The sequence below is a fragment of the Neovison vison genome, chromosome X, assembly GCF_020171115.1.
Source record: "Neovison vison isolate M4711 chromosome X, ASM_NN_V1, whole genome shotgun sequence".
In the NCBI taxonomy this organism is placed as follows: domain Eukaryota; kingdom Metazoa; phylum Chordata; class Mammalia; order Carnivora; family Mustelidae; genus Neogale; species Neogale vison.
The window spans coordinates 104,397,688-104,410,888 of record NC_058105.1 but is presented as its reverse complement, the minus strand read 5'-3'; the positions used below and the strand labels follow the sequence as shown (position 1 = coordinate 104,410,888).

General features: G+C 35.8%; 1 protein-coding gene across 7 annotated transcripts in view; it reads right to left on the bottom strand.

Moving 5' to 3' along the window:
- DMD (dystrophin) overlaps positions 1–13,201 on the bottom strand; it is a 1,990,807-nt gene that overhangs the window by 780,174 nt on the left and 1,197,432 nt on the right. For all 7 annotated transcript variants that reach the window (XM_044235639.1, XM_044235638.1, XM_044235634.1 and 4 more), the window contains 2 exons: positions 10,322–10,469; positions 7,830–7,979 (listed from right to left, as the gene is read on the bottom strand). In XM_044235639.1, coding sequence (XP_044091574.1) covers positions 7,830–7,979; positions 10,322–10,469 — 298 coding nt within the window. The remainder of the gene's footprint in view (positions 1–7,829; positions 7,980–10,321; positions 10,470–13,201) is intronic.

Genomic DNA, 13,201 nt, shown 5'->3' with positions numbered 1-13,201 from the left:
ACTTCACAGGGAAAAAGTAAGAGTGATAGGGATGGGAACAGGTAGGAAGGGGGACTCCACCCCCCCAGCACACAGCAGTTCAGAAAACATATAAAGAGATATGAAGAATGATAAATATTTGAAACAACATCGAGTCAGACATCTTCATACGAAGATGTCTTCATACGAAGATTATAGAGTGAGACACTCAGAGAGAAAAACACACAGAGGTTAGCTTTAAAAACATTCCTATTTTTGTGGAACTTAAAAGTATTATTATTTAACCCACTGAGCCACCCAGGTGCCTCTAAAAGTATTATTGTTATTATTTTTTAAAAGATTTTTATTTATTTATTTGACAGATCACAAGTAGTCAGAGAGGCAGGCAGAGAGAGGAGGAAAACAGGCTCCCCGCTGAGCAGAGAGCCCGATGCGGGACTTGATTCCAGGACCCTGGGACCATGCCCTGAGCCGAAGGCAGAGGCTTTAACCCACCGAACCACCCAGGCACCCCTGAAAGTATTATTATTAATGACTGTAAAGATCAAGATATGTTTTAGGTAAAAACAAGGATTTCATTTCATGATCCATATCTAGAGGTAGCCATAAACTTAAACCAAGTAAACCTTAAAGTCTTAAAGGTTGAAGCCTTAAACTTAAACCTTTAGAGCATTTCCCATCTCTGGTATAAAGAGAAGCTATCGAGGTCAAGACATGTTAACACAGTTTTGCAATGAACTGATTACAGTGTCCATCACTCCTGTAAAGGAATAACTATTTTACTTCCACACGTGGTTTTCTTTATTCACTAATGAAACACAAAGGTCCCAAAGCAATTGCTAAATTGGTTAATATGCAGGATATAGCATATTAGAGTTAGTGGGGAGAAAGATACTTGCCACTCGGGATTGTGACATGACACTTTTGGAGAAGCTGCACGTTAAGGAACTGGCATATTTGTATTCCAGCAACCATGACTTACTAGTTACAATTATACCACTCATTATAGTCTTTGGGTAGAGGAGGGGGGCTAGAGAATAAAAGGAAGGGGTCCCCATTATTTCTTCTCTCTAGATTGAAAATTTGAGGTTTAATCATGATTAAGACTGTCTCGTGATCATCATGACCATCTTTCTTTACTTTTTAAAATCTTCTGACTTGTGTACTGACTTAAATTTGGCACTGTTTTCTATTCTTAATTTAGACATAGGGACTTAGAACAGACACTGAAATAATTTTTATCTTATTCATTTTATTCTTTCATTATTAATTTTCATTCTTATTATTCATAATAATATATTATGATATAGTAATATAATTCAAGATGGTACTCATTGTCATAGCTTTAATTTTGTATCATAAAAAAATTTTTTACTTTAGGGGCACCTGGGTAGCTTAGTCATTAAATGGCTACCTTCAGCTCAGGTCATGATACCAGAGTTCTGGGATTGAGTCCCGCTTGGGCTCCCTGCTCTGCAGGAAGCCTGCTTCTCCCTCTCCCACCCATCCTGCTCGTGTTCCCTCACTGTGTCTCTCTCTGTTGAATAAATAAATAAAAATCTTAAAAGAATTTTTGACTTTATATTCTGCTGTAAAACAGATAAAACCTTGACCTATGTCATATAAAGTTGCTATTATAGGTTTCATAGATTTGCTATAAATATTTTATTTATTTATTTGAGAGAGAGAGATCATAAGTGGGAGGGAACGGGAGAGGGAGAAGAAAAAGCAGACTCTGCAGGGGAGGGAGCCTGATGCAGGGCTTTATTCCAGGAACATGAGATCATGACCTGACCTGAAGGCAGATGTTTAACCGAATGAGCCACCCAGGTGCCCCTGTTTCATAGTTTAAAATAGTTCTCTTCACATTTCCTACAATTACAATTTTTGTGATACCAAGATGTACTGAGATATGGAATATTTGGAGACATCTCTCCTCCTTGTTTTCTTCCCAGGGGTTTTGTTTTGTTAGTGTTTTCAGATTACACTTACAAGTGAAATCATGCAATACTTGTCTTTCTTTGTCTCATGCTAGCTTTATAAGTCATTATTCTAGTACCTTTCCTATATATTTACATTTACCAGTGAGATTTATACTTTCATGATTTCTTGTTACTAATTGGTGCCCTTTCTTTTCATGTTAAAGAAGTCTTTTCTTATAAGGCCAGTTTAATGGTGATGAACTCCTTTAGTTTCTGCTTATCTGGAAAGCTCTTTATTTCTCCTTCAATTCTCATGATGACATTGCCAGGTAAGGTATTCTTGGTTGGAAGTTTTTTCCTCTCAGCATTTTGAATATGCCCCCTCCCTTTTTTTTTTTTTTTTTTTGGTCTGCAAACTTTCTGCTGAAAATTTGCTGAGATTCTTAGGGGAGTTGCCTTGTACATAACACATTTTTTTTTCTTTTTAAGATTCTGTCTTTATATTTACTTTTGACATTTTAATTATAATGTGTCTTATTGTGAGTATTTTTAAGTCATTTTATTTGTAACTCTCTGGGATTCCTGGATCTGGATGTTTATATCCTCCTTCAGGTTAGGTTAGTTTTCTACCATTATTTCTTAAAATAATTTTTCTGCCCCTTTCTCCCTCTCTTTTTATGGACCTCTGTAATGTGAATGTTATTCTACTTGATACTGTTCCAAGGTTTCTTAAGTTACATTAACTTCTTAAGATTTTTTTCCTATATGCCACTGTGCTTGGGTGAGTTCCACTGCACTGTATACTAGATCACTCATTTTTTCTTCTGTTTTGTCTTATCTTCTGTTGAATGCCTCTAGTGTGTTTTTCAGTTCTGTTTTTGTATTCTTCAGCTCTGTGACTTCTGTTTGGTACTTCCTTATATCTCTATGTGGAAGCTCTCACTACATTCATCTATCCTTCCAAGTTTGATGAGGAAATTTATCACCACTCCTTTAAACTCTTTAACAGGTAAATTACTTAATTCCAATTCATTTTTTCCCCTGAGGTTTTTATCTTGTTCTTTCCTTTGGAACATATTCTTCTATTTCCTCATGTTACACGACTTTTTATTTATTTATTTATTTTTTGTATTAAGAGAAATGTCTACCCCTCTCAGTCTTGAAGGGATGACCTTATGTAGGAGATGACTCTTTTCATTCGACATTGTTCTAGCTCTTGATTGTTTCTTGAATCTCTACAATAGTCTAAGCAGCCTGATTTATTCTTGATTGTTTGCAGTCATTAAGAATGTGCCAAGACCTGTTACTGTTCCCAAGAAAGGAATCTCAGTCAGCTCTTAGTTTTAGGCTGACTGGGAGCCAGACTTTCAGGATGCAGCTTTTAAAGTATGCAAATATATACTGTCCTAAGGGGCCACAATCATGAACCCTGATGTAATCCAGATCAGGAGATCCAGAAGTGTCCCCTGGGTAACTGTCAAAAAATAAAAAGCACCAGATAAGTATATCAAGTCATTTCTGAGATGTACTGGTGAGGCACAGTGAGATTGTGAGAAAGGATACAGATGGTGTTCCCTGACCTACCTTCCCTAAAAGCCAATCTGTAGCCTCTACACCTGTGGCAAACCTGGAGCCTGTCCCTCAGGCTGAATCTCTAGGAAAATAATCTTTCCTGAAGAAAGACTAAGGTATATTTCTGTCTGCTGTCTGTACTGTGCCCTGGGGATGACAGCCTGATGAAAAAACCAATCTCACTGATTGTTACAATCCCAAGGGACTCAGGAATGTAACCCTTCCTGGCCACCAACGTTAGGCAATCAAGGAGCATTACCTGTGTGGCCGGTGTATATCTGCTGACTTTAGCAAGGTAGTATAAAAGCAGAGGGATGAGGCACACCTGCTGGATTTGGCAAGGCAGTGGGAGAGTGCAGGAACCATGTGTTGCCCGTGGCTTTGGTAGGGTAGCAGGGTACCCTTCTGGCTTTAGCAGGGTAGTCAAAGTTGTTGGGAACTCAAGCCTGCCTGTGCTAGAAAGGGAGAGTGCCAAAGTGGCACCCACCAGCACTTCCATCTAGGAGAGATTCCAAGCCAGTCCATGCCCCTCTAGGTGATTCTTGATTAGCAAATGGGTCTCCTTCATAGTCTAAACATTTTTCAAACTGTTGCCACTATGCTGAGTCTTGGGGCAAGTGAGGCTGTGTATGAGCCCTTTAAGAATAGTATCTCAGTTCCCTACAGTCCTTTGGGTAGCTCCTGGATGTAAGATCCATTGTTTTTCAAAGCTAGATGTTTTGGTGGCTCATCTCTCCAGTGTAGGTCCCATGGGTTAAAGTGCTTGAATGAACCTCTTTCTCCTCAGGTAGAAGTTCCTGTTCTGTGAAGTCCATCCTAATTGTCGGCTACCATGCTAGACAGTGTCTCTGAATCTCTTACCTGTCCTGATGTGGCACTTTTATCCTTTGTTGAGGTGGAACTCTTCAGCTAGTTTTCAGGTGTTTTTTAGAGGAAACTATTTTATATGTAGTTGTATATTCACTGTGTCCATGGCAGAAGGTGAGTTCAGATCTTCCCATGCCACCACATAGGACATAAGCCCCTGACATGAAATCTCTACTATTCTTTCCCATCACCTACATACAGAAATTTTTGTCAGGAAGTAACTGTGACATTTTTAAAATAAGGCACTTTTTATGACATGAAAATTATAGTTCAGCAATATCTTTTTTGCATGGACTTGTCCCTGGTTTAAAGGATTATAGTTTGCTTTATATTCTGGATGGAACAAAATTAACAGGTATTAAATATGCTCAGTAAGGGGGTAGAACTATGGTATTAAGTGGATATGAGGTTTTAAAACATTTTTGGACGGTCCAAACCCATATGAGTAGAGCTGCATGAATACATATAAAGTACGGGAGAAGTAGTCTTAGGTGTAGGGGTATCTGACCTTGGCATAATCTGGGGACTAGAGGAAGAATACCATGATGGCTGGGGCTAGGAAGTAGGTTAAAATTTGGGTACGTAAAGTTTGTAGATGGAACTTTGGCCCTAGCTCAAAACTACTACAATGAATGGTGTTCCCTTAACATTTACTTATAAGCAAAAATAAATATGAATCAAGACAAATAAGAAGTGTGCGGTTCTTATCTAAAGAAATTAAAGTTGGTATCTGGAACAAATCTCAGCAGTCATTGTGGGCATCTCAGAATAAAGCCCACTGCAGTACAGAATTTGAAGATATCTTCTAGCAAGAGGGTCAACTCCCTGCCTTAGCACACAGACCAAAATATCCCAGCCAACAAGATGCACCCACAGTCTATTTCTTATTCTTATACATAAATATACAGAAGGCCACTGGCTCTATGAATTAAGTCTACAACCCCAAAAGAGAAAATGACAGGGAAATAGACAAATTCTTTGACAGACACAACTTACAAAAGCTTATACTCAAAGAAATGAAAAATCTCACCATCCCCTGTATCTATTAAAGAAATTGAATCAATCATCAAAAACTTTCCCACAAAAAAATAACTTCATCACCAGATAGATTTACAATTGAATTCTCTGAAACATCTTGGAAAGAAATAATACCAATCTGCAACAATTTCTTCCAGAAAAAAAAGAGAGTACTTTTCAACTTCTTTTTATGACTAGTCTAACATTGCTATCAACACTTGAGAAAGATACTATAAAAAAAATTACAGATGACTTTCTGTCATGAACAACAATATAGAAATCCTAAACAACATATTAGAAAATGAATCCAGCAATCTGTAAGAAGTACAAGACTTCATGACCAGTATGATTTCTTTCAGGAATCCCAGAGTAGTTTCACATTCAGAACCAGTGGCTGTAGTTTACTGCATTCACACAAAGGAGAAAAATCATAGGCTCAATAAATACAGAAAAACCATTTGAATATATTCAATAACTGTTCATCATAAAAACATGAACTGGAATAAGGAGAAATTCCTTAATTTGATTAAAAGAAGCTATAAAATGTCCTATGACAAACATAATATTTAATGATAAATTATTGAAAGCTTTCTACCTGAGACAGGAAATGAACCAAGGTTTCTCATTATTGTCCCTTCTATTAAACATTGTATTGGAAGTTCTAGCCTATGCAAAAAAATAAAATAAAATTCAAAGCACTGAAAAGAGAGAAACTACCTCTCTTTTTGATGACAAAACTGTGCACATAAAAAATGCAAAAGATTCTGAAAACTATTAATATTAATAAGTGAATTTAGCAAGGACAACGAATATCTGCGTAATACACAAAAATCTATTATATTTTTATATACCGACAACAAAGAGAAAATAAAATTCAAAATGAATTCCATATCTTAAATAGGATCAAAATGTCAAATATCAGGGATGAAATCTAATAAAATATGTGCAGGTCCTTTGGACTGAACACTGCAAAATATGGTGGTAAAAGCATTCAAGAAAACCAGAATAAATGAAGGGATATATCATTTTCACAGAGTACGGGACTCTCTAGTGTAAAGATGTTAAATGATCAACAAATTCAACACAATTTCAAACACTACCCTGTCAGACTTCAGTGAAAATTGACAAGTCGGTTCTAAAATGTATTTGCTAAAGCAATGAACCAAAACTAGCAAAGACATCTGGACTAAGAACAACAAAGTTGGAGGGTTTAGATTAGCAGATCCCCAAAACTTAGACAAAAACAATTGCATATATGCATACAATGGAATGTTACTCAGTTAAAAAAAAGGAATGGCTTTCTGATGCCTGCTAGAATGTGGATGAACCTTGAAAACATTATGCTAAGTGAATAATTTACACACAAAGGGACAGATAGACTATCAGTCTACTTTTACAAACTTCTAGAACAGGCAAATTCATAGAGGAAGAGTAGATTAGAGATTGTGTGGGTGGGTAGCAGGATATGGAGTTACCCCTTGATGATTACAGAATTTCTGTCTGGAGGGATGAAAATGTTTCACACGTAGGTGATGGTCATGGTTGCCTATTGTGAATGTAATATATGACACTGAATTGTACACTTAGAAATCATGAAAATGATAAATTTTATGTTATATCCTTTTTACCACAATAGAAACAAAAGTAAATACACCCAAATCATTGAATTATACACTTTTAAATGGGTACACTGTATGGTATATAAATTATGTCTCAGTAAAGCTATTAAAAATGATTCTTATTAAGCTAGTGTGGTAACACTTGAAGGACAGACACAGTCAAAAGGAAGAGACTAGAGAATGCAGGAGCAGATTTATATGTATGTTCATGAGATTTATGACAAAGTTACCACAGGAGCACAGTGGGAAAAGAATTGCCTTTTGCTGGACTGATGTTATTTTCATGATAAATTCATATATGCCACTGGTTTTAAAGAATAAGTATGTATTAATTTGATATTTAAAATTAATACATTTATGAAGTGCCCAAGGTAGAAAGACAAAGACTCACAAGTTAGGTGACTAAGTAACTAAGTGAACAAATGAACAAACAAATACAAAACACCTTTCACATCAATCACTGATTGAGTCTATACTATGAGTAAGGATAAGAAATTTTGATTTATAATACTTGTTGAAGTGGACTGCTTCCAACTTGGTTAAATACTGTCATTACACACCTGAATGCTGAATTCCTTCATCTGTTTTGCAGTCTAAGTTTTTAGCATAACTCATGCAAAGTAACAATGGTTTATATTTTGGCTGTTGGTCATTAATGTATTGCCATCCACCAGCATTCTTTCCATCCATAGCAAATCATGGAGCCAAATCAAATGGTCAGGTTAAAATACACACCAGTCCACATACCTGTTCCCCTCCCCCAACCCCAGCAATAAAACACCCATGAAACAAAACAAATACAAACACTGGCAACATATAACACATATGACAGCAGAGATGGCTAACGTCTAACCTTTATCCACTGAAGATTTGTCTGCTTGAGCTTATTTTCGAGTTTATCTTGCTCTTCTGGATTTATGGGAGCACTTACAAGCACTATTCCTCCGGTTTCATTTAATTGTTTTAGAATTCCCTGGCGCAGGGGCAACTCTTCCACCAGTAACTGAAATAGACAAATGCAACAACATTTATAATGAATTACAGCACAATTCCAACTATCTTGTCTTTGTCTCTATTAATTAGTCTATCAAAATGAAGCAACTTGACTGAAGGCCGACTGCTGCCTCAAATACCAACCACTTCCTACAGAGTGCAGAATTGATGGACTGGAGCACCCACTCCCAGGGAGATAAACCTATCATAGAAAGGACCAGAATATCTTATCTCTCCGAAATTCTTTCTAAGGAAGAAAGTATCACATGGTATCATGAGCTCCAAAATAACACCCCAAGCATTGTTAAGAGTCTGAAAACACATCTCTGTCAGAAACAGAGTAATCTGGGTAAATTCATCACCTTCTTAGGTAGTAAGCATCCATGCTGTAAGTTACTACAGAGTAAGAAACTGCATTATCATACTGAGCGCTAACTACCATTGAGACCATACCAGGTACCAGGTGCTGGGTTAACCTCATCACATATTATATAAAAATTAATTGAGATAATATAATTCTATGAGGTAGATCCTATTATCTTCTTCTTCAGAAGGAAGCTGAGACAGAGAGATTAAATCCTGACAGAGAGGCTAAACAAAAGTTTAGCTCCAAGAACACAAGAACACAAAAGTTGCAAGCAACGGAGCTGTGATTCCAACTTGGGCAATTTCATTCAAGATCCATTATTTTTGAGTCTCCCACACCCCTGAATTTCTTTTATTCATTCAGTCTTCGATTATAAATGCCCTTTCCCAAGACCTACAAACCACCATGGTTGTTAATAACTGTCCTTTATTTATTCGTGTCATCTAGAGCTACAGTGTCCAATATAGTGTCACTAGCCACATGAGGCTACTTAAATTGAAATTAATTAAATTTCAATAACATAAAAAAGTCAGTTCTTTGGTCACACTACTTTTAAAGTACTCAAAAGGCACCTACAGCTTGTGACTACTGCAATAGACAATAGAGAACATTACCGTCATCACAGAAATTTCTGTTGGACAGTGCTGATCTAGATTGTTTAAGGAAAAATGAAAATCAATGCACATTTATTAATAAGTAAATAGCAATAAGTATATCTAATATATGAGGTATCAATTACATTGCTATATATAACACTCAGTACATTTTGGAAAGATTGATTTTCAAGAACACACTGAGTTCATTTTTCTATGATATACCCATCTTCAAACGAACCAAAGATCCAAAACTTGGTAGTTTTTGTTTTTGTTTTGCCATATCTGACAGAGAGTAGGTGCTCAATATTTGTTTACTGAACTAAGCATTAATTTTATTTTTATACTCTAGCCTCTGTTCTTGTCTTATTTTTTGTCTCACAGAAATAAGTGGTTGACAATGGAGTCTAATTTGCATGTACAAACCAACTGAATCACTGATAAAGGAGCAATTCCATTTCCTTTGATTATATGACCTTGTAAAATGAGGATAACAGCAACCATTTTGAGAGTTTTATATGAAGATTAAATAAATAGCAGATGTAAGTACACCTAATACTTAGCACATAACAGAAGACGATTAAATGTTAATTTCCTTTTTCTTTTCACCTTCACTTCAAGAATTATAGTAAAACAGATCCAAATAAGTCTCTTTCCTAAAACTGAAACCAGGAAAGTTAATCCAACTACGCAATTAGAGCATGTCAGTCAGCCAGGTGAGGTAATCAGTAATAAGCAGACATCACAGTAGGAAGGCATAAAAAGCCTCTTGAATAGTCTCGATGTCTACTCAACCAGTATAGAATGTGATTCGACACCACACATCTCCAACCACACCTAGACAAACACTTTTAGGCAAATCAGACACCTCTACTTAGAGCTGAAATAGTACGATTGATTTGGCAATTAAGATCCTTCCTAAGAAATGGGATTCATTTCTAAAAATTCCCTCCAGTTTTTTAAATGATTTGGAGTTATAAAATTCTCTAATACGTCTGAGATCAATTTCAAATTAGTTTTTAAAATACAGTCACACGTGCACACACACACACACACACACACTTTTTACAAAAAATATACTTTTTGGGAAACACTGGGTTGAAACAATATAAAGTTTTGAGGAAATCTAGTGAGGAGCTATCAATAACCTGATGGGCAGGAAATCAATGATTAAATACCTTAAAGTAGATTCATATACTCTTTTATTTTATTTTAATTTTTTTATAAACATATAATGTATTATTAGCCCCAGGGGTACAGGTCTATGAATCGCCAGGTTTACCCACTTCACAGCACTCACAATAGCACATACCCTCCCCAATTCATATACTCTTTATACAAGTAGACCCTGGGTTAAAAAAAAAAAAAAAAGAAACAAAAAAACAAAATTACCTTGACTTGTTCAAGATTTTCTTTTAGCTGCTGCTCATTTCCAGGTTCAAGTGGAATACTAGCAATGCTATCCGCTTCTTCCAACCATAAAACAAATTCATTTACATCTCTTTGAAATTCTGACAAGATATTCTTTTGTTCTTCTAGCCTGGAGAAATAAGAATATAACTGTTATAAACAACATATTTCTCAAACTTTTCTTTCTTATTTTTTAAAAGAAAACTCAGAAAACAAACAAAAAATTGTGGTAACACTTTCAAGAAAATAAGCAATTTAAAAGATGTTAACAATATACAACTTTTAATGAAAATTCATTTACTTTGAACAAAGAAACCTCAGTATTTCTAGAACCTCTTAAATGTAAGAGGTTAAAACTGATAAAGAAAGAACTTATAATTTTAAAAAATTCCAACATAATGTTTTTAAATGAGAGCAGTGTTTTTCCACCTCAGTGCTACTAACATTTTGGGTTGGGTAATTTTTAGTTGTGAGGGGCTGTCCTTTGCCTTGGAGGAAGCTTAGCAGTATCCCTGGCTTTTCCCCATTAGATGCCAGTAGCATTTTCCCCCCAACTGTGACAAGCAAAAATGTCTGAAGGCACCACCAAATATCCCCTTGGGAGCAAAACTTCCCCAGGATGAGAGCCACTGCACTAGAACAAGTATATAATGTGAGGTTGCCTGCTCTAAAATGCTTTCTGGGAAATTGTAGGGTAAAAGTAAAAACAAGGGAATAAAAAGAACACTAAGTTTTTACATGTTAAAATGTTTTCCAAATTATGATTCACAGTCTTTTTTGAGGAAAACTGAGTTAAAATACAGCACATATGTTGTACTAGTGGAAGTTTTCAATTATAAAAACATATATACTGTATGTTTTTCAATTAGCCATAAATTTATTCTTACATATTGAATCATAACACAGTTGAAAATGGTCTGCACCTCAGGTAGTTTATAATGTTTTGTTGTTTTTTGAGAGAGATAGGTCTCCTGGATGTAAGCTTTTAATTAATACACACACACATATGCACACACATACATATACATAAGTGTAATTTCCCATATATACATATAAATACATATACATGAAAGTACACCTGACTGCTGTATAGCTCAAGATATTTTTAGAATGTGCACAAATGACCAGAAAAATAGAATGTTATCAGAAACCCAGAGGCCCCTCTTGTCCCTTGCAGCAACTACCTCCAAGTATAACCAGTATCCTGTCAAATTCGATTTTGTTGGCTATATTGAACACTAAGTATATGGAATGATATGCTATGTACTCTTCTGTGTCATGTCTCTTTCATTCAACATAATCTTTATAATAATCAACCATGTGGTATATAGCTTAATTTGTTTCATCTCCTGGCTGCAGAGTACTGAACTGTTTAAATATGTATCTCTACTGGTGGCCATTTGGATTGTTTCCATTTGGGGGACATTTAGCTGTTTTTTTGTTTTCAATTTAACAAATATTTATTAAGGACTTACTAACTTCCAGCAAGGCTACTGGGCATTAGGATTCAAGACAGATACATTGTGTGACTTGCCTTGATGATCTCAGCCCATGAGAGGAAACAAGTGATCCCCATGTGTAAGAAAAAGACATGGCCTGTCTCATTTATAGCCTGTTCAAAGACAGAGTGTTGAGAGAACTACTATTACATTCTTTCCCCAAACCGGATCCACTTATTGAATTTATCCTTGTCTATATTTTCAGTTTCGCTCTTTGATTAGAGTTTGTCCAAAATCTGTTCTTGGGCATGTGAGGAGACATTTTCTTTTCTGTCTATTCTCAACAAGGCAGACCCTATGATAACTCAAGTCATATTCTGGGATCCTATGGAAACCCAAGTCATATTACATCACTGTTGCAGTCAAAACTTTTCTATTGCTTCCAAATGTATCCACAGCAAAGCCAAAGTCATTACAGTGTTCTATGAGGGTCTAGATCTATGGTAGATATGGTAGATACCTTCAGGTTCCCTACTGAGAACCTGAAATGCTAAGGGGGAAATTAGATGTGCTTTAAGTGTACAACATACACCAGATTTCAGAGACTTAGTTTAAAAAATATGCTTTGTATTTTTTACTCAAGTTTGTTGAGAACCTACAAACTGCTGTAAAATAATAAACTATTTTAAAAGAGAATGGGAAACATCTCATTAACACTTCCTTTTTCCATTAATACTTTCTATGTGATGTACAGGTTGAAGTAATATTTTTAATATATTAGGTTAAGTGGAATGTATTCCTTTAATCTGTTCCTACTTAAAAAAAAAAGATGTGATGACACAAATTTCAATTACATATGTGGCTTACCTTATTTTTCTATTGACCACCACTGATCTATGATATCTGCCGATGCCCAATCTCCTTACTTCTTTGACCTCACTTCTACCTACTCTGTATTTCTCTTATCTTTTTTGAGGCACTCTGGCTTCGTTGCTGTGATCCCCAAATATACTACATGGGTCCCCACTTCTGAATCTCTGTACTTGCTGTGTGTTTCTGCAGACAATGTCTTTCCCTCAAATCAAATATGGCTGTCCCCTTCATCTTCCGCAGGTCTTCCCTGATGACCCTACCAAAAATTACACTTTTCCTCCCAAATTTCTATTCTTTCTCCCTGTTTTTATCTTTCTAGTTCTTAAATGTAACTAAGATATAATTTGGTTATTTTATATAATGTCTATCTCACACACATGAAATGAAGCTTCCTGACAGCAAAGATTTTTATTTTTTGTCGTGGCCCTTGCTCCTGGAACAACGCCTGGCACAAAAAACAGATGCTAAATCAGTAACTTTTGCATTAATGAATGAATTCTGCCGTCATCATTTTCCATTTTACATGCATTCCTATTTTAAAAGAATCCTT